This window comes from Kogia breviceps, chromosome 5, assembly GCF_026419965.1.
Source record: "Kogia breviceps isolate mKogBre1 chromosome 5, mKogBre1 haplotype 1, whole genome shotgun sequence".
NCBI lineage: Eukaryota > Metazoa > Chordata > Mammalia > Artiodactyla > Physeteridae > Kogia > Kogia breviceps.
The window spans coordinates 65,870,119-65,897,230 of NC_081314.1; the positions used below are offsets into that span (position 1 = coordinate 65,870,119).

At 34.9% G+C, this 27,112-nt stretch overlaps 1 protein-coding gene across 10 annotated transcripts in view; it reads left to right on the forward strand.

Annotated features, from left to right (window-relative positions):
• Positions 1 to 27,112, forward strand: part of ATP11B (ATPase phospholipid transporting 11B (putative)) — a 124,800-nt gene that overhangs the window by 59,717 nt on the left and 37,971 nt on the right. For all 10 annotated transcript variants that reach the window (XR_010840693.1, XM_059064521.2, XM_059064527.2 and 7 more), the window contains 11 exons: positions 5,984 to 6,226; positions 7,030 to 7,205; positions 7,704 to 7,772; positions 9,117 to 9,190; positions 9,264 to 9,367; positions 12,658 to 12,839; positions 14,396 to 14,599; positions 20,088 to 20,241; positions 22,045 to 22,147; positions 24,816 to 24,961; positions 26,079 to 26,138. Coding sequence is in view for 9 of the 10 variants with exons in the window: in XM_059064521.2 (XP_058920504.1) it covers positions 5,984 to 6,226; positions 7,030 to 7,205; positions 7,704 to 7,772; positions 9,117 to 9,190; positions 9,264 to 9,367; positions 12,658 to 12,839; positions 14,396 to 14,599; positions 20,088 to 20,241; positions 22,045 to 22,147; positions 24,816 to 24,961; positions 26,079 to 26,138 (1,515 nt within the window). In the remaining variant the exon portion in view is untranslated. The remainder of the gene's footprint in view (positions 1 to 5,983; positions 6,227 to 7,029; positions 7,206 to 7,703; positions 7,773 to 9,116; positions 9,191 to 9,263; positions 9,368 to 12,657; positions 12,840 to 14,395; positions 14,600 to 20,087; positions 20,242 to 22,044; positions 22,148 to 24,815; positions 24,962 to 26,078; positions 26,139 to 27,112) is intronic.

The window sequence follows — 27,112 nt, forward strand, 5'->3', positions numbered from 1 at the left end:
TGTGACTTTTTGAATGATGGTTTTCTCTGGGTATATGCCCAGTAGTGGGATTGCTGGATCATATGGTAAATCTGTTTTTAGTTTTTTAAGGAACCTCCATACTGTTCTCCATAGTGGCTGTATCAATTTACATTCCCACCAACAGTGCAAGAGGGTTCCCTTTTCTCCACACCCTCTCCAGCATTTGTGGTTTGTAGATTTTCTGATGATGCCCATTCTAACTGGTGTGAGGTGATACCTCATTGTAGTTTTAATTTGCATTTCTCTAATAATTAGTGATGTTGAGCAGCTTTTCATGTGCTTCTTGGCCATCTGTATGTCTTCTTTGGAGAAATGTCTCTTTAAGACTTCTGCCCATTTTTGGATTGGGTTGTTTGTTTCTTTAATATTGAGCTGCATGAGCTGTTTATATATTTTGAAGATTAATCCTTTGTCCGTTGATTCATTTGCAAATATTTTCTCCCATTCTGAGGGTTGTGTTTTTGTCTTGTTTATGGTTTCCTTTGCTGTGCAAAAGCTTTTAATGTTTCATTAGGTCCCATTTGTTTATTTTTGTTTTTATTTCCATTACTCTAGGAAGTGGATCAAAAAAGATCTTGCTGTGATTTATGTGAAAGAGTGTTCTTCCTATGTTTTCCCCTAAGAGGTTTATAGTGTCTGGTCTTACATTTAGGTCTCTAATCCATTTTGAGTTTATTTTTGTGTGTGGTGTTAGGGAGTGTTCTAATTTCATTCTCTTACATGTAGCTGTCCATTTTACCCAGCACCACTTCCTGAAGAGACTGTCTTTTCTCCATTGTATATCTTTGCCTCCTTTGTCATAGATTAGTTGACCATAGTTCCGTGGGTTTATCTCTGGGCTTTCTATCCTGTTCCACTGATCTATATTTCTGTTTTTGTGCCAGTACCATATTGTCTTGATTACTGTAGCTTTGTAGTATAGTCTGAGGTCAGGGAGTCTGATTCCTCCAGCTCCGTTTTCTTCCCTCAAGACTGCTTTGGCTACTCGGGGTCTTTTGTGTCTCCATACAAATTTTAACATGATTTGTTCTAGTTCCGTAAAAAATGCCATTGGTAATTTGATAGGGATTGCATTGAATCTGTAGATTGCTTTGGGTAGTATAGTCATTTTCACTATTGATTTTTCCAATCCAAGAACATGGTATATCTCTCCATCTGTGGGTATCATCTTTAATTTCTTTCATCAGTGTCTTATAGTTTTCTGTATACAGGTCTTTTTCTCCCTAGGTAGGTTTATTCCTAGGTATTTTATTCTTTTTGTTGCAGTGGTAAATGGGAGTGTTTCCATAATTTCTCTTTCAGATTTTTTGTCATTAGTGTTTAGGAATGCAAGAGATTTCTGTGCATTAATGTTGTATCCTGCAGCTTTACCAAATTCATTGATTAGCTCTAGTAGTTTTCTGGTAGCATTTTTAGGATTCTGTATGAATAGTATCATGTCATCTGCAAACGGTGACAGTTTTACTTCTTCTTTTCCAATTTATATTCCTTCTATTTCTTTTTCTTCTCTGATTGCCGTGGCTAGGACTTCCAAAACTATGTTGAATAATAGTGGTGAGAGTGGACATCCTTGTCTTGTTCTTGATCTTAGAGGAAATGCTTTCAGTTTTTCACCATTGAGAATGATGTTTGCTGTGGGTTTGTTGTATATGGCCTTTATTATGTTGAGGTAGGTTCCCTCTATGCCCACTTTCTGGAGAGTTTTTATCATTAATGGGTGTTGAATTTTGTCAAAAGCTTTTTCTGCATCTATTGAGATGATGGCTTTTCTTCTTCAATTTGTTAAAATGGTGTATCACATTGATTGATTTGCATATATTGAAGAATCCTTGCATCAGTGGGATAAATCCCACTTGATCATGGTGTATGATCCGTTTAATGTGTTGTTGGATTCTGTTTGTTAGTATTTTGTTGAGGATTTTTGCATCTATATTCATCAGTGATACTGGTGTGTAATTTTCTTTTTTTGTGGTATGTTTGTCTGATTTTGGTATCAGGGTGATGGTGGCGTCATAGAATGAGTTTGGGAGTGTTTCCTTCCTCTGCAGTTTTTTGGAAGAGTATGAGAAGGGTGGGTGTTAGCTCTTCTCTAAATGTTTGATAGAATTCACCTGTGAAGCCATGTGGTCCTGGACTTTTGTTTGTTGGAAGATTTTTAATCACAGTTTCAGTTTCATTACTTGTGACTGTCTGTTCATATTTTCTATTTCTTCCTTGTTCTGTCTTGGAAGGTTATACCTTTCTAAGAATTTGTCCATTTCTTCCAGGTTGTCCATTTTATTGGCATAGAGTTGCTTGTAGTAGTCTCCTGGGATGCTTTGTATTTCTGAGGTGTCTGTTGTTAACTTCTTTTTCATTTCTAATTTTATTGATTTGAGTCCTCTCCCTCTTTTTCTTGATGAGTCTGGCTAATGGTTTATCAATTTTATCTTCTCAAAGAACCAGCTTTTAGTTTTATTGATCTTTGCTATTGTTTTCTTTGTTTTATTTATTTCTGCTCTGATCTTTATGATTTCTTTCCTTTTGCTAACTTTGTTCTTCTTTCTCTAGTTCCTTTGGGTGTAAGGTTAGATTGTTTGCTTGAAATTTTTCTTATTTCTTGAGGTAGGCTTATATTGCTATAAACTTCCCTCTTAGAACTGCTTTTGCTCTATCCCATAGGTTTTGGATTGTCGTGTTTTCGTTGTCATTTGTCTCTAGGTATTTTTTGATTTCCTCTGATTTCTTCAGTGATCTCTTGGTTATTTAGTAACATATTGTTTAGCCTCCATGTGTTTGTGTTTTCTACGTTTTTTTCCCTGTAATTCATTTCTAATCTCATAGTGTTATGGTCAGAAAAGATGCTTGATATGATTTCAGTTTTCTTAAATTTACTGAGGCTTGATTTGTGACCCAAGATGTAATCTGTCCTGGAGAATGTTCCATGCGCACTTGAGAAGAAAGTGTAATCTGCTGTTTGGGGATGGAATGTCCTATAAATATCAGTTAAATCTATTTGGTCTGTTGTGTCATTTAAAGCTTCTGTTTCCTTATTACTTTTCTGTTTGGATGATCTGTCCATTGGTGCAAGTGAGGTGTTAAAGCCCCCCTCTATTATTGTGTTGCTGTCAATTTCCTCTTTTATACTTGTTAGCAGTTGCCTTATATATTGAGGTGCTCCTTTGTTGGGTGCATAATTGTTATATCTTCTTCTTGGATCGATCCCTTGATCATTATGTAGTGTCCTTCCTTGTCTCTTGTAACATTCTTTATTTTAAAGTCTATTTTATCTGATATGAGTATTGCTACTCCAGCTTTCTTTTGATTTCCCTTTGCATGGAATATCTTTCCATCCCCTCACTTTTAGTATGTATGTGTCCCTAGGTCTGAAGTGCGTCTCTTGTAGACAGGCATATATACAGGTCTTGTTTTTGTATCCATTTAGCAAGCCTGTGTCTTTTGGTTGGAGCATTGAATCCATTCACTTTTAACGTAATTATCGATATGTATGTTCCTATGACCATTTTCTTAATTGTTTTGTGTTTGTTTTTGTAGGTCCTTTTCTTCTCTTGTGTTTCCCACTTAGAGAAGTTCCTTTAGCATTTGTTGTAGAGCTGGTTTGGTGGTGCTGAATTGTCTTAGCTTTTGCTTGTCCGTAAAGCTTTTGATTTCTCCATCGAATCTGAATGAGATCCTTGCCGGGTAGAGTAATCTTGGCTGTAGGTTCTTCCCTTTCTTCACTTTAAGTATATCATGCCACTCCCTTCTGGCTTGTAGAGTTTTTGCTTAGGAATCAGCTGTTAACCTTATGGGAGTTCCCTTGTATGTTATTTGTTGTTTTTCCCTAGCTGCTTTCAATTAATTTTTCTTTGTCCTTAATTTTTGCCAATTTGATTACTATGTGTCTCGACGTGTTTCTCCTTGGGTTTATCCTGTATGGGACTCACTGCGCTTCCTGGACTTGGGTGGCTATTTCCTTTCCCATGTTAGGGAAGTTTTCGACTATAATCTCTGAAAACATTTTCTCTGGTCCTTTCTCTCTCTCTTCTCCTTCTGGGACCCCTGTAATGCAAATGCTGTTGCATTTAATGTTGTCCCAGAGGTCTCTTAGGCTGTCTTCATTTCTCTTCATTCTTTTCTCTTTATTCTGTTTTGCAGCAGTGAATTCCACCATTCTGTCTTCCAGGTAACTTATCCGTTCTTCTGCCTCAGTTATTCTGCTATTGATTCCTTCTAGTGTAGTTTTCAATTCATTTATTGTATTGTTCATCTCTGTTTGTTTGTTCTTTAATTCTTCTAAGTCTTTGTTAAACATTTCTTGCATCTTCTCAATCTTTGCCTCCATTCTTTTTCTGAGGTCCTGGATCATCTTCACTCTCATTTTTTTGAATTCTTTTTCTGGAAGGTTGCCTATCTCCACTTCATTTAGTTGTTTTTCTGGGGTTTTATCTTGTTCCTTCATCTGGTATATAGCCCTCTGCCTTTTCATCTTGTCTGTCTTCCTGTGAATGTGGTTTTTTTCCACAGGCTGCAGGATTGTAGTTCTTGCTTCTGTTGTCTGCCCTCTGGTTCCACCTATCTTTCGATTTCTTTTATTTGTATTGTAATGTTTTTAATATCTAATATGCTAGTATATCTGAATGGTCTTCTTTTTTTTTGGCCGCACAGCTTGCAGGATCTCAGTTCCCCAACCAGGGATCGAACCCATGTCCCCGCAGTGGAAGCGCAGTGGAAGCGCAGAGTCCTAAACACTGGACAGCCAGGGAATTCCCAGAATGGTTGTCTTTAATTACATCCTTTTCTTGTTTCTTGAATATAATCTGTTCTTTCACCTCTTTGATGATATTAATGACAGTTTCTTTAAAGCCTTCTGCTAGTTGCATTTTCTCAGTTTTTTCCTAGTTCCTTTCTCAGTACATCAGTGCTGCTGTAATGTGACATATGCATTCCTAAAATCACTGTGCTGTGCAAAAGTACTTACTAAAAAGCACAGGGCTTATGGGAAAATGGGATTGGGATACAACAAAAACTTTGTCAGTAACACATTTAAAATAAAAAGATAAGAACCTAATGACAACAGGACTTGCTAAATTATTAAGAAATACATAAATACTACAATAAATATGGCACTTTATCTTGAAAATGACCTGAAGTTTACTTGTGGAAGTGGCCATCAGAAGTATTGCAACTTGTGTGTTATTGTGAAGTATTGGAAGGAAGGTTATCTGAAAACAGAAGGAAAGTATAATACCAGATGTGAATGGTTATGGCTCATAACACACATGGTGACCTGAGGGAGCTGCTAGCTGTTTGAGGTTTATATATTTCATGTATTCTGGGTGCAGTTTTCTGTGTTCACCTAGTGTTTCTCACAGATGAAACTGTTCATAATCAAACGCAAAGTTCATATTATGCTCAAATTGTTCCCTTATATATGAGTCTCATTGTAATAAATTCTTGTGTTTTCAAGACAGTGTTATAGCGGAACTGCCTATCATTTGTTCTAGACTCTCTTTACCTTTTCATGTAAGGGGATATCCTCAAATGAATGCTAATCTTTGGTTTTCTTTACAAGTCCAAAAGTTTTCCTTAGAAAAGCCTGGCAGCCCAGCTGTTTTTGGGGGGTATCCCCAAATATCAGTATATAACTGATATAAAATATCAGTTATAGAGAATAACTGCAGTTTGTATTTCTGCTGCTTGTTCAACAGAAATTATCAGTCAACTCTATAGATGAACATGAACCTAAAGATGCCAAAGACTTCAAAGAGTATATAGATTTTAAATATTTTGTATTACCCTGTTTTGTTTCTGTGGCATCTTTAATTATTTGCTTGTGCTCGGATTATAAGTAAGACTCATGTTAACATGAGTATATCAATGTTAATAGGTAAACAACTTCAGGAGCCATAGTACAAAGTTTCTTTGTTTAACATAATACCCTGAACATAAAGGTTTGTTTTCTTTTGTTTTCTATCTCTAGGTGGAGTATGTGTTTACAGACAAAACTGGTACACTGACCGAAAACGAGATGCAGTTTCGGGAATGTTCAATTAATGGTATAAAATACCAGGAAATCAATGGTAGACTTGTATCTGAAGGACCAACACCAGACTCTTCAGAAGGAAACTTATCTTATCTTAGTAGTTTATCCCATCTTAACAACTTATCCCATCTTGCAACCAGTTCCTCTTTTAGAACTAGTCCTGAAAATGAAACTGAACTAGTAAGCAATTTTTAAGTAATTTTTAAGTTAATAAATAGGAGTTTCATTTGAAATAGTAATTCTTTGTTAGTTGATGGGTTGTAGAAGAAAAAGTTTAAGTGTTAGTGGGACAAGGAATATACATTTGAAATGTTTATCCTTTGATTCAGCACTGAGAATTTATAGTCATAAGCCAGCTTAACTTGTCACTTAATATGCATCTACTTTAGGGAGGGAGGCTCAAGAGGAAGGGGATATGGGGACATGTGTATGCATATGGCTGATTCGCTTTGTTGTGCAACAGAAACTAACACAGTATTGTGAAGCAATCCAGTAAAGATCTATTTTAAATAAATAAATAAATAAAATGTTCCACTAAAAAAAAATATATATATATATATATATATGCATCTACTTTAGTTCTCTGGGTATTTAAGTGGGACTAAGTTAAGGAAAGCCCTTTCTGCCTTGAAATAAAGACGACTTTGCTAAGGAATAGAGCTTAATAGAGCTTTTGAGGTCTCAGTTCTTCCACAGAAGAGTTTTCACCTTTACTTGCAATTTGGGGTTATGCCTCCTAAAAATATACTCAGATTTTGAAGGGTCATAAGCAAATGTGACATTTTACTCTTGGGATTCAGAAGCAACCAACTATTATTTATGCAATTCCGAATTGTAGCACTCTTGTTCTACATCTTAGTTTATCAAATTATGAGCTGTATTTATTTGCATTTTTTAGAATTTTGTTTCTGGTTTCCTACATGTTCCTACATGTTATTTGGTATTCGTATATTTCATTATGAATATTAATTATGTTTCTACAGATTAAAGAACATGATCTCTTCTTTAAGGCAGTCAGTCTCTGTCACACTGTGCAGATTAGCAGTGTTCAGACTGATGGCATTGGTGATGGTCCCTGGCAAACCAACCTTGCACCCTCCCAGTTGGAGTACTATGCATCTTCACCAGATGAAAAGGCTCTCGTGGAAGCTGCTGCAAGGTAGTTTTAAGTTTAATTTTCAAATCTTCAGAAAAATACCTTTTAAGTGAAAATGTGAAAATACAAGAACATAATTTTAAATTCTCAGACAAAATTCAGAAACACATAAAGGTATTTTATTTTTACTTTTTTTTACACATAAAGGTATTTTATTTATATGTATATATTTTTACACATAAAAGTATTTTAAATGAGAATTTGAAATGTCATTAATTTTGTTGTCAAGCTTGCATTAAGTCATATTTTGAAGAGATCTCTTTACAAGTCTGGTTACTGTGAAATATGAACAATATAATTTGTGAGAAATACTTGTGTATGTATTGTTTTGGATCTACTCTCATCCTTCAGTTTCTTAAAAATAATCCTATACTCAAAGGAAATAACTTTAAAATACATCTTAAACTTATATTTTAAATGTTTTTATTCAAGTTAGTTATATTGTGAATTATAAAATATCATTCTTTAAATCTTATATTTCTTTCTCCTTTTATTCCCTAGATTCGGCATTGTATTTATTGGCAGTTCTGGAGAAACTATGGAAGTTAAAACACTCGGAAAACTGGAACGGTAATTTTTTTCTATATTGTAATTTTCTATATATTAAGTGTTTACTATAGAACAGGAATTGGTAAACTATGTCCCAGAAACCAGATCTGGCCTATAGCCTGTTTCTGTACCGCCTGCAAACTAAATTACATTTTTAAAGTGTTTTCCAAAACAAAAAAATATGCAGCAGAGATCATATATGGTCTTCAAAGCCTAAAGTATTTACTATCTGGCCCCTTACAGGAAAAGTTTACTGACACCGGCTCCAGAATGATGTCAGTATTACATTGTATCTCATCATGGTAGTAACAGTATAATGCTCTGAAACTTTCATCTGTATTTTAGCTTAATGGTTCTTGAATTTACTTATGTGTTTATTTTTACACATTTTTAGGATAATGAGTTTTGTAAATTTCTACTCACTAAATAAAAACTTCCTTATCTTTCCTATAATTTTTATCTTTCAAACATTAAGGAACCATTGTATTATTTCCAGTATTTCCGCTGTTTGATAAATTAGTCCATTCTTATCACATTCATATCTTTCGTGGTTTTATCATTTCTGATCATATTTCAGCTCCACTTGTGCTTTTCCAGACTACGCTTTTCTGAACTAAACAGCGCCCTGTCTTTGGCTAGTTTTATCTGGGAGCCTGTCTAGCTCATTTTATCAACTTATAAACCATTCTACTCAGTGTTTTTCTTTGAGATGTGCCAAAACATTCCATATGTACATCATTGTATAAATTCATCTAGAAGACTTTTCAATCCACACCTGACCCATCCACACAAATTCTTTTACAGCTCCCTAGAGAGGCCTTGGTGTCCCCCAGCTGCACACACATGCCCTGTCGTTGGTTCAGAATCACTGCTGTAATGAGCCTCTGTTACTAATGTGAGTGTTCGTATTTCTCAGGTGTGTTTAGGCAGAAAAAAGAGTTGAGAATCAGTCAACCTTTTTAATGAGGAAAAACATGAAGCTCGGCAGATATGTATTCCCTTCCTTGCTGTGCCATTCACATGCTCATTTGACTTAAGGCAAATGAGTGTATCTTTCTGAGTTTAATAGTCCTCACCTGTAAAATGAGATAAGACCTACCTCCTTTGGTTCTCATGGGTATTAAATGATATAAGGTATGTAAGTAAAGTACATGGCATTTGGTAAGTACTTAATAAATGTCAGTTCCTTCTTTTTCTATCTTGTGTTATTAATGACTCATAATCCATCATCTTGAAAAATGTAATTGAGATTAATTTCTTGTTCTAAATTAACCATTTTATCTTTTATAGAGGTTCTTTCTAAATATTCACTTAATATTATTCAAAAAAGTACAGATTTTGTCTTTCTTATTTTTTCTTCCTTAGATACAAACTGCTTCATATTCTGGAATTTGATTCAGATCGTAGAAGAATGAGTGTAATTGTTCAGGCACCTTCAGGTAACCAATTTAAATGTTCATGAATTTTTAGTTACATAATACTAAGAGCTTGATAACTCATTTTTCTTTTTAGGTGAGAAACTTTTATTTGTTAAAGGAGCTGAATCATCAATTCTCCCGGAATGTATAGGTGGAGAAATAGAAAAAACCAGAATTCATGTAGATGAATTTGCTTTGGTAAGTGCAAATTTCTCTAATTTAAAAACCGCCAAAAATATACATATATGAAAGATTTGGGGTTTCATTTTTGCATTAGTATTTTATCAAAAATTATAGAAATTCTGCAGTTCTGTTCCATTATGTGTTGGCTCCTCATTCGTTGGTTAAAATTTGACCTTTTTTAACCTGCTAAAATATGTCTTCTCTTTGCACCTAGTACAGCCAGAGTACTTATGGCTATAAGGACCACTCAGATTGCTATATTAAAAAGAGAGGGACTTCCCTGGTGATCCAGTGGTTAAGACTCCGTGCTTCCATTTACAGGGGGCATGGGTTCCATCCCTGGTCGGGGGATTAAGATCCTGCATGCCGTGCAGCATGCCACCCCCAAAAAAAGGAGACGTACAAAAATCCCAAGTATGTGTAGAAACTGGAACCCTGATACATTGCTGATGGGAACATAAATGATATGGCCACTTTCAAAAATAGTTTTACAATTCCTCATAGAACATAGAGTAATATAGAGTTACTATATGACTTGGTAATTTCACTCCTGGGTATGCATCCAAGAGAATTGAAAACATACGTCAGCACAGAAACTTGTACTTAGCAGCTTTATTCCTAATAGCCAAAAAAATGGAAACACCCAAATGTCCATCCACTGATGTGTCATATCCATATTAACAAAATGTTATTTGGCCATTAAAAGGAATGTAGTACTGATATATGCTACATCATGGATGAACTTTGAAAAGATTGCTAAGTGAAAGAAGCTAATCACAAAAGGCCACATGTTCCATTTATATGAAATACCCAGAAAAGACAAATTCATAGAGCCAGAAAGCATATTAGTGGTTGCCAGGAGCTGAAGGAAGGGGGAAAAGGGAAGTGTCTGCTAATGAATATGGAATTCCTTTTAGGGGTGATGCAGATGTTCTGGAATTAGATAGTAATAACCATTGCACGACTTTGTGAGTACACTAAAGACCACTGAATTGTACTTTTTTTTTTTTTTTCTGGTTCGCGGGCCTCTCACTGTTGTGGCCTCTCCCATTGCGGAGCAGGCTCCAGATGCGCAGGCTCAGCGGCCATGGCTCACGGGCCCAGCCGCTCCGCGGCATGTGGGATTTTCTCAGACCAGGGCACGAACCCGTGTCCCCTGCATCGGCAGGCGGATTCCCAACCACTGCGCCACCAGGGAAGCCCTGAATTTGTACTTTTTAAAGTGAATTATGGTACATGAATTATATCCCTCTTAATAAAAGAATGTAGGAAAATCTTACAGAAACAAAGTGCCACAATTCATGTGAAGAGGAAACTTATTAAGCAGCTCCATCTCAGTCTTAGAGTCTCATGATCTCTCATTTCTACATTTCTATAAATGCTGCCCACCTGCCTTCTTTACTTACTTTTGGTTTCTTTTTTCGCATTACTTTCTATTTGTTTATGGTCTAGTTCATCTACCACGCTGTAATATCCATAAGAACAAAGGCATTGTTCTACTTTTGGGGGGGGCAGGGCGTGGACTGCGGTGGGTCCGTGTTGCTGTGTGTGTGGGCTTTCTCTAGTTGCGGTGAGCGGGAGCTACTCTTCATCGCGGTGCATGGGCTTCTCGTTGCAGTGGCTTCTCTTGTTGCAGAGCACCGGCTCTAGGCATGCAGGCTTCAGTAGTTGCAACATGTGGTCTCAGTAGTTGTGGAGCGCGAGATCAGTAGTTGTGGCGCACGGGCTTAGTTTCTCCATGGCATGTGGGATCTTCCTGGACCAGGGATCGAATCCGTGTCCCCTGCATTGGCAGGCAGATTCTTAACCACTGCACCACCAGGGAAGTCCTATTCTACTTTTCTGTCATTTTAATCCAGAAAAATGCTGGCACGTAGTTGGCACTCAATAAATGTTTGTTGTGGAATGAATTAATTTAGTAACTCTCATAGTCGCTTAACTGTTATTTAAGAGAAACGGGTGTTTATAGCTGTAGGTAATTTGTAAATCAAGGAATGACAACATTTAGAAATCTGCTAAGTAGTGTCATATAGTATTTTAAAACCTTCCCTTTCTGAGTCCTACTCTTAGAACATTTATTTTGGGTTTTTCTGAGGAACATGTGTTGCAAGAAAAAGAACTTTTGTAAGCTTTCAGATTTAGATACCAACTTTCAAATATTAACACCATAAGAAAAGTTCACACATGGTAGAATCAGATAATCAAATATATATTCCTAAGTTTTGTGAAATTCCAATTCACCAGTGAAGGTATAATGATACAATTTAAAATCATTCATTCAGTGGCTCTAGAAAGTATTGGTTGGTTGATAATGACCACTTTACAGACTTCTTTATTTGAAATGTGAATTTGTCATATCATGAACCCTCAGGAAATTATACAGTCCCCTTTGCTTAAAAAAAAGTTTTTTGTTTTTTGTTTTTTGTGGTACGCGGACCCCTCACTGTTGCGGCTTCTCCCGTTGCGGAGCACAGGCTCCAGGCGCGCAGTCTCAGCGGCCATGGCTCACGGGCCCAGCCGCTCCACGGCACGTGGGATCTTCCCGGACCAGGGCACGAACCTGTGTCCCCTGCATTGGCAGGCGGACTCTCAACCACTGAGCCACCAGGGAAGCCAAAAAAAGTTCTTTTAAAGTAGATAAAAATGGGGACTTCCCTGGCAGTCCAGTGGTTAAGACCTCACCTTCCAATGCAGGTTCAATCCCTGGTCAAGAAGATCCCACATGCCTCGCGGCCAAAAAACCAAAAAAACCCACATAAAACAGAAGGCATATTGTAACAAATTTGATAAAGACTTTTTTAAAAAATTGTCTATTGTAAAACAGTTATACTCCAATAAAGATGTTTTTAAAAAATTGTCTAAAAAAAATAAAAGTAGATAAAAGTGGAGTTGTAGTGGTTAAAACAGGAGAGAAGAACCTTAGGCTTCCTCTCTCTTGACAATCCTAAAGGTACCATTATAGAACTTTTTGGCTTTCCTGGTAAAACATATTTAAAATCGCAGGTAAATCATCTTTATGATCCTGTCTAGGCTCTATAATGTTCTATAATTCAGTGACCTTAATTATTTTGAGCAACTGTTTAAGAACTCATCAGAAATTGCAAGAGCTATGATAATATGTGTCCCATAACTCAGATAACTAGGGTTTTGTGAAAGTTTGTTTATTTCCTGCCACTAGATGATAGTACTTTTTAAATTATTTATAATTGAATTTTGGTAATGGGGTCCTCCATTTATTTCAATGACTTCTTAATTCCCCATTAATTATTTTTGTTCAATTTTTGTCTTTAATTTTCCTATTTTAGAAAGGGCTGAGAACTCTGTGTATGGCCTATAGAGAGTTTACACCTAAAGAGTATGAGGAAATAGATAGACGTTTATTTGAAGCCAGGACTGCCTTGCAGCAACGGGAAGAGAAATTGGCAGATGTCTTCCAGTTCATAGAGAAAGACCTGATATTGCTGGGAGCTACAGCAGTAGAAGACAAGTAAGTATCAGACAAATAGGCAATATCATTTTTCTCCCATAAGAATTTTTCTAGCCAAGTGTTTCTAATTTATGACAAATTCTATTTTTTAACATTTTATACTTAATATATTTAAAATCAAAATAGAGAATTAAAGCCTTAATTTTTCCCAGTCCATATATATAATTTTTGTTCTAGCCAGCTATCTGAAATAATTGAAAGAATCCAGCCATGTGTAGTTTTGCCTGTAGTCTTGAGTTTTTAAACTATTCCTCAGTGTTCCATACAAAGATTTAAAGCTCCTGCTTAATTCTCCAGCCTCACCTCTTACCACTGCCCCCTTCCACTTTACATTTCAACAGTACCAAACTGTCTACTTCTCTGAACAACAACTATAGTTAAAAGTGTTCTATTTTGTGCCTTTTTTCGTTAGCAAGGCTGTGCTTTCTGCCTGGATCATTCTTCCCTTATCCGTCTGTGAATACCCATTCATAAACCATAGTTCATATATCACCCCCACTCCAGGAGGACCTTTCCTAACCCCTAATAGTATTAAAAATTATCTTCTTTGGAAAGCCTCCATGTTTTGTAGGTAGTTCTGTTGTTGTCCTTGTGGCAGTATATTATTTGTTAGAAAACTTTCTCCTCTGTTAGTAGTTCTGTTGTTCTGTTGTTGTCCTTGTGGAAGTATATTATTTGTTAGAAGACTTTCTCCTCTGTTAGCCTGTGAATTCCTTGAGGTCTACTTATTCTTTTGCCTTTTGTTCCCAGCATCGCTCTCCATGTGTGTTTCACAGTTTCTTGAATTAAATTGAATTCTACAAATTAAGCCTATTGTTATGTTTTTCTCTACCTCCTAGATCTAAAGGTGCTTGCATTTTTTAAAATCTAGGGTTTCATTTACTTTTCAGTTGTCCTCATGAGATTTCTGAGACTCCCTGAGGTTATATGTAGACAATTATGGTCCACAGTTTGATTTTTGAACTAATGAGGTAAGAGATTTTCTTGCCAAAAAAGGAGAAAATCTTCTAATTTGAAATTTAAGACTTTCTAAGAAAATGAGATTATGAAGACTATATAGTTAGTTGGTTCTATAAAAATCAACTTTGAAGATACTCTTAAAATATGAAGTTGTAGATTTTACATTTAAGTTTACATAGTGCTCCAACATATCTATACCTTGTGAGCTTCAAAAAACCAAATACATTTACAGTAGTATTATCAGTAACCAAAATGAAGGGAAGGAAACTTTACAGTTGTGAGAATGCACAAATGTTCTTATAAAGGCAGTATTGACCCAGGCGATCATTTAGTGTCTGTCACCTAAAATGCCTCACAACTCTGGAATGCCCATTGTGACAAACGTGTTAGCACACAGTTGTAGATTTTATATTAGCCAGGTGGTCACGAATTTGGTTATTCCTATTTTTTCCCTAATGGAAAAAAAATTCAATTATATTACTATACTATAACATTCCTAGGTTAAGGAGTTTGGAATTACCTTACTTTGTGGTTTATACTAAAAATACAGTCAAAAAAGTGTTCTCTACTACTAATTTTGTTTCTTTTATTTTCAGACTACAAGATAAAGTTCGAGAAACTATCGAAGCATTGAGAATGGCTGGTATCAAAGTATGGGTACTTACTGGAGATAAACATGAAACAGCTGTTAGTGTGAGTTTGTCATGTGGACATTTTCACAGAACCATGAACATCCTTGAACTTATAAACCAGACGTCAGACAGTGAATGTGCTGAAAAGTTGAGGCAGCTTGCCAGAAGGTAAGAATATAATTATCTGGATCATGGAGTTCAGGGGCCAGCAAGCTATGGCCCATGGGCCCAAATATGGCCCACTGCTTTTTTTACAGCCCATGAGCTCAAAATAATTTTTACATTTTTTAATGGATGAAAAAGAAGTCAAAGAAGAGTAATATTTCATGGTGTGAAAATTACATGAAATTAAAAGTTTGGTGTCTGTCTGTAAATAAAGTTTTATTGGAACAGAGCCACATTTGTTCATTTACATATCATCAGTGAAGGCTTTTGCACTATAACAGCGCAGTTGAGTAATTGGGACACAGAGACCTTATAAAACACTTTTAACATTTCTCACTGCTGCTTGATATACTACAAATCACAGAGACACAATTATAACTTGTTAATGTTTTCTGTGCCACACATTTTGCCATATGACATTTTAGTATATTTTTGTTATCAGTATTTAACCATCATGTCCAAACATGAAAAGAAAAATGGACTTTTAATATCTCACTCTTAAAGCATAGTGGAGTGTTGATTATTATCAAATTAGGTGGCAAAGCATTGTGTTTATTATTCAATGATAATATGCTTTAATATACTGCCTCTTTGAAAAGACATAATCAAAAATGAAATACAAAATCCATTACAGATGATTGATTCTTTTGCAATAAAATGTAAAATCTCATTACAAGTCAGCATTAACAGATGGACATGTGCAATTGGTTTTGATGATAGGAAACATGAACTTTGAACCCCAATTAATCAAAATTAATGGGGGTTCTTCCCCCTGCAAAAAAAAAAAAAAGATTTCTGTTCTCAGTAGACTTCTATTATTTTAAAAATTGTACTTAATTTTTTTTTTTTGCGGGGGGAAAGGAAAGATTTATTACTTGCAGGAAGTAAGGAGAACACTGGGGATCTTTCCTAAAATAGTGTCTCCCCCAGACAGCACACTTGGGGAAGTTTTAAGTTAAGGGTACATGCATATTCATGAAGGGGATTGAGCAGAGGAGAGTTCAGCATAGAATTGGGGCCACGATTGATAGAGTCCAAGTTTTAGTTGATTGAAGTCATGTGGGTCAACATCATCATTCCATTCTCCACCTGGGTACGGGCCTTAGTTCTGGCAGAATTCAAAGACTGGCCTCAGGACTTAATGAAGCTCAGGTTCTTGATGTCTCATCACAGAAAGAATTCAGTGAGAGACAAAGTGATAGATAAGAAGTGGATTTATTTAGGGAGAAACACTCCACAGACAAGAGTGTGGGCCATCTCAGAAGGCGAGAGGCCTTGGGAGAAACACTCCACAGAGTGTGGACCCTCTCAGAAGGCGAGAGAGACCCTTAATTATTATATATTTTACTTAAAATTTTTTTGGTCAAAATTTGTTTCCTCTTTTGTAGCATAAGTACCTACATAATATCCTCAATTTAGCATCATGGCCCACAAAACTTAAAATCATAATGTTTACTTCTAACGCTTTACAGAAAACATTTGCCAACCACTGATGAGGTTCACATGACCAAACAGGGAAATTAATCTGTTCAAAGATAATTTCATAGGTTATTTATGCTCTTAATGCATTCTCTTTTTCTCTAAATCTGCTTTTTTAGGTAGATCAACTTTATTTAGGAGCCCCCATTTAACACAGTCAGTTGTTTTTACAATAAATTAGGAGTGCTTCAGTGTAAGCCTCAGGGTTGCTTGTAGGTAGCCATCTAAGATATTCTACAGGTACCTGTCTTTGCAGTCTTGTGATATTAATGCAGAAAAACAAATACGAAAAGACAGTGCCACAGTTGTCAATGTACGTTCAGTGCTTGATTTACATTTGTTATGCAGGGATTGATGTGATACTAAACTCTGGATTTCATCAGAGAAAAACTTACTTAAGGGATGTTTTAAAGAGACAGTACAGCTCTCAGAAGGGTCTTTGCTTGAGCTCAAAAAGGTGACTGATCTAGGTAATTATACTACAGTTTTGGAGCAGTGCCAACACTATTTTGATTGCTTAAAGCATTTAAGTATCATAATGTCAAGAACTCCCTAAAACATACAAACTGTTTGCTCAGAATCATTTACTCTTAAATATTACTCCTGATTTTAAAGATAGTGAATGTTCATTTAAAAAATACTGAAAATGGTAAAGAAGATATGATGGTTAATAACATACTATAGCAATCAAAAGATAATTATTGTATTTTAGAATTTTTTTAAGTCTTCTATATATGTGCTTTTAGTGAGTCTGTTAAGATCATGGGTATTCTTCATTTCCCTTTTTGTACAAAAGCTGTATTATAAAGTGAAGGTTATACCTTAAAATGAATTTTAGGCTTGCTGTGTGAAACTTATATTTTAGAGATACCATCTTTTTGGTGGAGTACGTTTTCTTTTCTTTTTTTCCTTTGGCAATGCCATGAGGCTTGTGGGTTTGTTAGCTCCCCAACCAGAGATTGAACCTGGGCCCTCAGCAGTGAGAGCACAGAGTCTTAACCACTGGACTGCCAGGGAATTCCTGGAGTGCATTTTCTGAGTTAACCATGTAAGTCAATAGGATTTTGATTTACAGACTTTCAGGAAGTATCTATTCTAAAAATCTTGGGTATAGCAAAAGAATTCCATACCTTTGAAAGCTTTAGTATATATATCCAGTCCTTCACAAACGTATAATGATTGTCTCTTATCTAGGCATTTGGAACAGAGTCACATAAGGTGTATTGTTTATTCCCAGAATACTTACAATGTGTAGGAAAAACAGAAATAAATATATTGTCATAGACCTATCACAACTGAATTGTAACTGAGGCAAAACAAAGAGCTGTGGGTAGACAGAAGAGGGAAGCTTAGCCTGAGCTTAGCCTAGGCTAAGCTCTTGCTCTACATTAGAACTCACGACTGTGTTGTTTCCAGCAATGAAATGTAAACTGGTCAGAGAGTAACACCAAGAAGCAAAGGGGGCAATGTATGCAAATTCCCAGAGCTGAGAGATTCATTCAAGGAATTGATAGTAGTTAAGTATGGCCAGAGAATGGAGTAGATGGGAGAGGATGTGGGAAGTATTGAGACATGAGACTACAGAAATAAGTAGGTGCTACCTTACTGTGTACCAGAACTGTGAGCTGGTTTTCCATACTGCATAAATGTCACCCCATGGATTGTGAGATAGTATGCTGATTTATGACACCTGTCCAGAGGAAAACCTAAGTTATTATGCCATGGGAAGGTTGCCAAGGAAAACTGATTTGATCTATCCTACTCTTGGCTGCTACTCCTTCTTATGAGGCCATGTGCTCAGGTAGTGCTCATGCTGAGTGCACTGGAGGCAGCAGAGGCTGCTAAATAAGTTCAGCCAACAGGGAGGAAGAATAGTTTAGGTGCTGATTTTGGATATTGGAGAATTATTAAAAGAAATATACTTTTTTAAAATTTTATGTTGTGAATGTTAATTGTTTACCACTTATTAGTTGTGCAACACAATAGTTGTTAGGCATACTATGAAAGACATCATTTTAACTTACAGAAAAGATTTAAGTATTAGAAGACAAAAAATTACAGTATTGGTTTAGTTTTTATAGCTTGTTGCTCATTTAATAGTCTTCTCACTTGTCATTTAAAAATTGAGGGTACAACCAGTTTGGAAAACAGTATGGGAAAAATTTTAAATAGAACTACCATATGATCCAGCAGTTCCACTCCTGGGTATTTATCCAAAGGAAATGAAATCACTATCTCAGAGATATCCACACTCCCATGTTCATTGCAGCATTATTCACAATAGCCAAGAATGGAAACAACCTAAGTGTCCATTGATATGTGTATGGATAAAGAAAATGTGATGTGTGTGTGTATACACACACACAAAGGAATATTATTCAACCATAAAAAAAGAAGGAAATCTTGCTTTTTGTGATAACATGGATGGACCTTGAGGGCATTATGCTGAGTAAAATAAGTCAGAGAAACAAATACTTATACGTGGAACTTTATTTTTTTTTTTTTTTTTTTTTGCGGTATGCGGGCCTCTCACCGCTGCGGCCTCTCCCGTTGCGGAGCACAGGCTCCGGACGCACAGGCTCAGCGGCCATGGCTCACGGGCCCAGCCGCTCCGCGGCATGTGGGATCCTCCCGGACCAGGGCACGAACCCGTGTCTCCTGCATCGGCAGGCGGACTCTCAACCACTGCGCCACCAGGGAAGCCCCAATGTGGAACTTTAAAAAGCCAGTGGTAGAAGGGTGGTTGCCAAGAGCTGGGGTGTGGGGGAAATGAGGAGATGATAGTCACAGGGTACAAACTTATATATAAGCTTATATATAAGATGAATAAGTTCTGGGGATCCTAATGTACAGCATGGTGACTGTAATTAACAGTACTATATTATATATTTGAAAGTTGTAAAGAAAGATCTTAAATGTTATCACCACACACAAAAAAGTATGTGAAAGGATGGAGGTGTTAACTAACCTTATTGTGGTAGTCATTTTTGCAGTATATATGTATATCAAATTATCATGTTGTACACCTTAAACTTACATATGTTATATGTTAATAATATCTCAATAAAGCTCCAAAAAAAGTTGAAAATGTATGGCTGTTTCTCAGTAGCAATCTTGCTATCCTGTGAACCCAGTGGTGAACTGTAGTATTTTCCTTTTGGTGGATTTAGTGCAATGCTACTTTGAGTGCTGGCCTTTAGCAGCGTAAGAAGCTTGCTCCAGAAAGTAAATCTGTATATACATACACTGCTTCTTTCAATGAGAAACTCTTATTACCAAAGGAGGAGTGGGGTAAAGCAGTTGAACAAAATAGTGTGCTCAATAATACAGTTGATTTACATACTGATGCAAGCTTCTTATCTTTCCTTTTGTTTTTCTTCTTCTTCTTCTTACCTCTTTCTTGTCACAAGTAGTTTGCCCAGCTGTCAGTAATTAGGTCATGCTTTGGAGTAGTCCTCAGTGTAGTATATGCCCACAGGGGGGTGTTATCCATGTTCCACCGTTGTAATACCTGGCATTACAGTCCATTGTAGGGTTAAATATCAAGAGACAGTTATGATTCCTTCATTCCTTTCCTTCCTATGGTGAATCTAGCTTGTAAATTTTCCTGAACATTTTTGATTTCATTTAATTTTTTAAAATTAGGATTTGCTAAATGTATAACTAGTAACTTTTTTATTTTTGTAAGACTTTTCTTACAGTTTGGGAGAATATCCTCAGATTATGTGTTACAGTTCACATTTTAGAAAACATAGTTACTGCGTGTATATACCAATTCATTGTAAAAATGAATATCACCTGTTTTACTTATCATATCAGTCACTCTCAGTTCTGCTTAATCTTAACTTTCAAGTGATAGAACTCAGTTTGTTCCCTGACATGCCGGCTTTGTAACAGTGAAGTCTGTGAGTAAATGATCCATCTTTCAGTAAGAAGCTTTTGTTTACTAGATGAGTGTGAATAATATGGCTTTAAAGTGTCTTACAGAGGATATAATTATTTTCTTTTTTAGAATTACAGAGGACCATGTGATTCAGCATGGTCTGGTGGTGGATGGGACCAGTCTGTCTCTTGCACTCAGGGAGCATGAAAAACTATTTATGGAAGTTTGTAAAAATTGTTCAGCTGTAATGTGCTGTCGTATGGCACCACTGCAGAAAGCAAAGGTATGTTTATGTCATAACAAGTCCCATAAAGATATTTAGATTTAAAAGTATTCTTGGGACTTCCCTGGTGGCGCAGTGGTTAAGAATCCGCCTGCCAATGCAGGGGACACAGGTTGGAGCCCTGGCCCAGGGACAATCCCACATGCCGTGGAGCAGCTAAGCCTGTGTGCCACAACTCCTGAGCCTGCACTCTAGAGCCCACGAGCCACAACTACTGAGCTCATGTGCCACAACTAATGAAGCCCCACGTGCCTAGAGCCCATGCTCCGCAACAAGAGAACCCCCGCAATGAGAAGCCCACGCACCATGAGGAAGAGTAGCCCCCGCTCGCCGCAACTAGAGAAAGCCCGCATGCAACAAAGACCCAAAGCAGCCAAAAATAAAATTAATTTAAAAAAAAAAAAGTATTCTTTACGTTAATGCCTCATCTAGTTCCATTTAGTGGTATGCAGTATATGTATCTTGCTAGGGGTCAGTCACTTCTCATAATATGAATTTTAACCACGTACATTAGGCCTTTGGAAATTTCACAGTGAATATTGAAGTTTCACCTATTCATAGTGACCTAGAAATAGGTCATTGTGACCTAGAAATGACGTGGTAGGTAGCAGTTTGTGATTTTCCTGAGACATAAATTTGAACTGTGATAACTGAAGTCTCAGTTAGTTACTTAACTGGTGAGGGAGCCTATAAGACTTCAGTTCATCTGCACCTCCAGGTGGTTCTGTTGATCTGTGCTTATTCTTGCATTCTTATGAAGTGATAATTCTCTTTGTTAAAGATAGCTGTTAAGTGATAAATAGAACTTTAGTAAAAAGTTGAAAAGCCAATTAATTCTGATATGAAGCTATATACAGGAAATATTTAAAGTTCAGCTAACTAGAATTCAAGTGATAGCCTATACAAATATTTTTTACAACTGTAATCTTCACAAGGATACCCTTTGAAATGCACATCTAAACATTTTTTCACATATAGATCTAAAAAATTTTACATCCAGTTTTTTTGGCTTCATGGATTTTTTTTTTACAGTGCCTCTTTTATTATTATTATTATAACCCCTGTACTCCCCACAGTCTATGGAGACTAAAACTTGAGACCAAACAGAGCTAATGCCTAGATTCTTTTTTCTTTCTTGGTTGTGGTGGGTGGGCTCCTTGATTGTGGCCAGCAGGCTCCTTAGTTGTTGCATGCTAACTCTTAGTTGCAGCATGCGTGGGATCTAGTTGCTGACCAGGGATCGAACCTGCATCCCCTGCATTGGAAGGCGGATTCTTAACCACTGTGCCACCAGGGAAGTCCTCCTAGATTATTTATAAAAGTATATTCAAGTATTCCAAAGAAACCTTTCTTTTGATTTTATTGAATTTAATTTTGATTGCTTTATAAATTTTTAAAAATTTTATTACAAGAGAAAATAGTTATCTTTCCCCTGTATCAAATGAAAAGAATAATTTCTTGAGAAAGAAAAAAAATTGCCTGACAAAGTTCAATTAATTGTAATTATTTTTTTACACAATTATTAAGCTTTTTTACAAATTTAAACTGTGTTTAAAAGATTCTTACATACCATCATAAAATCCAAAGATAATACTCTGTTTTGCTGTGTCATTTCTGAAAGACATTCCTAACATCTTAATGGAGACATCCCTCCAAAAGTGAACCTCGGTGCCTATTATCGTCATATAAAAATTTTTTTCATTGCTCTACTTTTCTTACAACAGATCATTTCAGATAAATGACTTTATATAAATACACGAAGATTTAAATTTTATCATAACTAATTAGTTGTATGTCTTTCAGGTAATAAGACTGATAAAAATCTCACCTGAGAAGCCTATAACATTGGCTGTTGGCGATGGTGCTAATGATGTAAGCATGATACAAGAAGCACATGTTGGCATAGGTGACTGATTTTTTTCTTGAACTTTTAAAGTTGGTTTAATCATTTGGTGATTTTGAATTTTCCTTTTGTAGACTAAAGCACAATATCAAATATATGAATGAAAACTAAATGCAGCAGGGTAATATATCACAGTGTATCTCCATCAGAAAGCTTTTACAATTAAGCCCAATATTTAGGATATTTTACTTCCAAATTTTCAAGGAAATAAATACCACATTAGTGAATTTTATCTTTGCCAATTCTCCTTCCCAATAAAGTAACTTTATTTTTACTTGCCATTTTGTACCTTTTAAAGTACTTTTTACACATTATTTTATCATTTTAAAACTCTAAATTTGTGATTTACATAGTTACCCTCATGGTTTCAAATTCTCATTTTAGAATGTTATTATTATTTACTTTATTCATCAAAGATTCTGCAACTTATTTTAAAGATAATTTTAGAGACAGGAAATTACACTAAACTATAATATAATTATAAAATTTCAAATAACTTTCTAATTTAATAACCATTCTGATTTCTTTTCTAATTTTGCCTAAAATTTTTATTAGATTCAGAATACTAAAATTGTTTTATTATGTTTAGATTATCAGTCATTTCCTATTTAAACCATATTCGGACCTATCTTCCTCAATAATTTTATTGAGGAAGGAAAAGAGAAGAGTATGGGTTTTTTGTTGAAGAATAAAATTTTAGAATTAGAAAACAGGATAGTCCTCGCTCTAGAATTGCCTATGTGATGAGTAGTTATTGGGTCTAATATTTCCAGTGTATCTCTCAAATCAACTCCTTCCTCTTTGGGATTATTAACTCTTCATTTTGAAAATTTCATTTTCTTTCTAGTGTGTATACTATTGTTTCCCAGAAATCTTCATAATAATTTGATGATAACTTCCTATATCATATGTTAGAGCATAAAAAGCTACAGTATTTATAACAGTTTGATTCTAATATGATAACAGATAGACCAGTGAACAGAATCAGTTCAAACATCTTGAAATTTAGTATATAATAAAGGAGATGTTTCAGATAAGTAGGGAAACAAATTATTTGATTAAAAAATACTGACATAACTAGTTAGTTATTTGGAAAAAAAGAAGTAGGTTCCTTTCCATTGCTTATAGCAAAACAAATTCCAGATGGATTAAGGATTTAAATAATTTTTGAAGGCCATAAAAAATAATAGGAAACTCTAATGAATAATCCTGTTATTTGAGGTATGGAAGGATCTTCTAGTTATAAAACCAAACAAAACAAGGAACTAAAAAGGAAAAAGATCAATATGTGTGGCAGAAGTAAATACTTCCCATAAACAAACTTTAAAGACAAACTAGTAAGGAATATTTGCAAAATAGATGACATAAATACTTCCCATAAACAAACTTTAAAGACAAACTAGTAAGGAATATTTGCAAAATAGATGACAGTCTTAATCTTCCTAATATGTGAGGTCTTAACAAATTAAGGAGAATAAGGAAAACATTCTAGTAGAAATATGTTGAAACGTGTGAGCCATCAATTGTCACAAAAGGAGAAATCTAAACCGAATACTAAATGCATGAAAAAAATGTCTCCCTAATAATCAAAAGAATATAAATTAAAATTGCTTATCGGATTGGCAAAAATTACAAAGATTGATAAAACCTGGAATTGACAAAGGTATAGATTAACAGATGCCCTTATACGATGTTAGTGGGAATGTAAATTGGTACACCCTGCATTATTATGTATAACAATTTAAAATGTGTGCCTATTGACCTAGCAATTTTGCATCCAGGAATTTCTTTTAAGAAAATAAATGAATATGTTAACAAACATATGTTATAAACAATGTCCATAATGTAGTAAGTGACAAAAGCAGATTACAAAACAAATAATCCCATCTTTATGCACTCGTTTTTATATATGTTAAATACACATACATGAAACATGCCTAAGGAAAAATTCTAAAATTATATAGACCAAAAATAGTTTTCTCTAGGAGTTGTGAATATAGGTGATTGTCTTTACCTATGCATTTTGGAACATTTTTGATCCTTTTATGACAAAAGTAAAAAATTTTAATTTTGAAAAATAATTTTTTCAAAGCTGCTTCCATATTGAATAAACAAACTTGGCAATAACTTTTGAAACCTAAAGAATTATAGTAACCTAAAAAAAAGTTCTCATATTTATCAGATAAATTATGTACTGATTTCAAGTAATAGTGTACAATTTCTTTTAAAAAGCACACTGTGTTTGGCTTATGCATGAAAGTTTTAAGACCATTAAACATGATCATATTTGCTTGGTTCAGATTACTCAATTTGTATATTTTTCATGTTCATTGGAAATAGTGAAGTCAAAGCTGTTTTATAGAATTCTCTTCATTAGAATTTTTAAAAAATGTTCTTAGATCCTGAACTTTTAATGTTATTTTTATATTAACTTTATTTATTCTGATTCTTTGAAAATTGATGTTACTTGCCTGGTATAAGTTACAGCTTTGTGTTAATTACATACTTGATTTAAGTGGAGCAACCTTGTGGGAGTCTATTGTCTACTATATTTTAGGATATAGTGATCCTAAGTCCAGGTTCAACTGCTACAGTTAATTAAGGTATTTGCAGATATATCATAAAAATTTCAGTTATCAATGAACTTACCTTTTTGTCCCCTTTATTACAGGAATCATGGGTAAAGAAGGAAGACAAGCTGCAAGGAACAGTGACTATGCAATAGCTAGATTTAAATTTCTCTCCAAATTGCTTTTTGTTCATGGTCATTTTTATTATATTAGAATAGCTACCCTTGTACAGTATTTTTTTTATAAGGTAAGTTTCATGGATATATTTTAGAATCAATTTCTGCAAGAGTATTTGAGGTTTCAATTTAAGGAATGCTATTACCATACAAATTATTCTTAAAATTTTTTTCTCTGTAAGTAAAACTAACAGTTTATGGAATATCCTTTTATTATTTTATTATAATAAATCTAATGTGTACTCACAGAAAGCAAATCAGTGGTTGCCTGAGGCCAAGGGTACAGGTGATAGAATTCACTAGAAAGGAATATGAGAGAACTTTGCATGACAGGAAAGTTCAGCTTGATTATGGTGGTGGTTACATGGCTGTATGAATTTGTCAGAATACATCAAAATTCACACTTAAAATTAATATTTTATTCTATGCAAATTAGAACATAATTAGTTTGATTTCTTTATTGTTATTTTGTCCTGAACCAGTAATAAATTTTAATTTTAACTCCAATATGATGATTTCAAGCACAGGTTCTTAATCTTTTTTGAGATTTTAGATGCATAAAATAAAATACATAGGATTACAAGGAAACCAATTATGTTGAAACACTGTCCTAATCTCTTGACCCTTATGGGCAAAGATGGGGTTCTCTGGAATCCATGTTAAGAGCCTCTGAGTACCGAGACATTTAATACATCAGAATGTCCTATATTGCATATATTTCTATAATTAATTAATAGCTGCAACCCAGTGAAAGAACACAGGTAGATTGCATAATGCTAACAGATGATGGTGGCAGCTTTTTCCTAGCTTATTATTATAACTTTTGCTGTGACATAAGGCTATTGAAATGGAAAGATGTTTTGATCATTCCATTTGTTGTATTTTAAATGCTTTTGCATTTTAAAGCAATTTTAGCCCTAAAGTTTAAGTAAACTTTTCTTATTGTACTATAAATGAAAAGTATTGAATAACAGTTGGTAGGTTATAAATTCAAAATTATGGTATTGCTTGGCAATGATAAGAGTCAAAGGTGTTTTCTTTCTGACATTTGCAATGCTGCCTAGACTGCTTTTAGACATTTTTTTAACAAAATGGGAATCCTATTTCCCCATTTTATACAGACAAGTTCTTATGGGCAGATCTACTTACCATGTCTACTTACCATTTCCATTTAATCTTGTTTTTCAGAATGTGTGCTTTATCACACCCCAGTTTTTATATCAGTTCTACTGTTTGTTTTCTCAACAAGTAAGTAAATAGAATCTTTTGTTTTATCCTTTTAAAGTGTGTGTGTTCAGTTTTTGGTAGATACTTGGAGGGACTTTTTCCATTTTTCCTAGTCCTACAGATAACTAGACAAAACTTTTCTAATAGTGTATTTAATTAGCATAACATCCATAATATTTCTTTATTCTGATTCAGTTTGAAGCAAGTGTTAATACTAAAATATATTTTAACTCTTGATGCTTTTTTAAAAAAATAGATATTAACTCTTATAGCTTATGAGAGAATTTTGTGAACTTTTTTCAACTTACATGTAGTATTTCTGCAAAATTTGTATCAAGCTAGGCCAGATAATTATTAGAAGTTTACCTCATTATTTATTTTTTGAGTCATAGAATTTTTTTAGATTTGGAAGAAACATCAGTGATTGAGTCCAGGTATGACATACAGGTTTCATCGCAGAAGGTAAATAATTAATAGAGGTTCCAGGAGTGCTATATTGAAAAGGGTTCTGAAGCTATAGGCTCAGGGAAAACTCTGTAATAAGTTAGCAGTAGCTATAATAAACACATGGTGGGTCTTTTGTTGTATACATGTCACAAAGAAAAGGAAATTGAAATCCATAGAGATTAAGTAACTTGCCCAAGATCACATAGCTAAACCATACTTGGACCTACTGCTTCTGACTACCTGAGCACCCTTTTCACATACCACACTCCACATCTCTAATTGATCAAGACATTTATTCTAGTTTATTGAAATGACAAGTATATTATTCTTAGGTTTTTTTGAATGAGTTGTTTCTACCCTTAATCACTGTTTTCTCTTCTGTTTACAACCTATAACTCTAAATTTCAGATACCTGCTTGGACATTGATTGCCAGTAACAATGTTTGCTTACTTGGATGAAATAAAGAATGCTGTAAGAGCATGTGACAAGGAGACTTAACCTTTTTGATTAGGTTTTGGGGGAGTTTATAGTATAATTTGAGAAACAA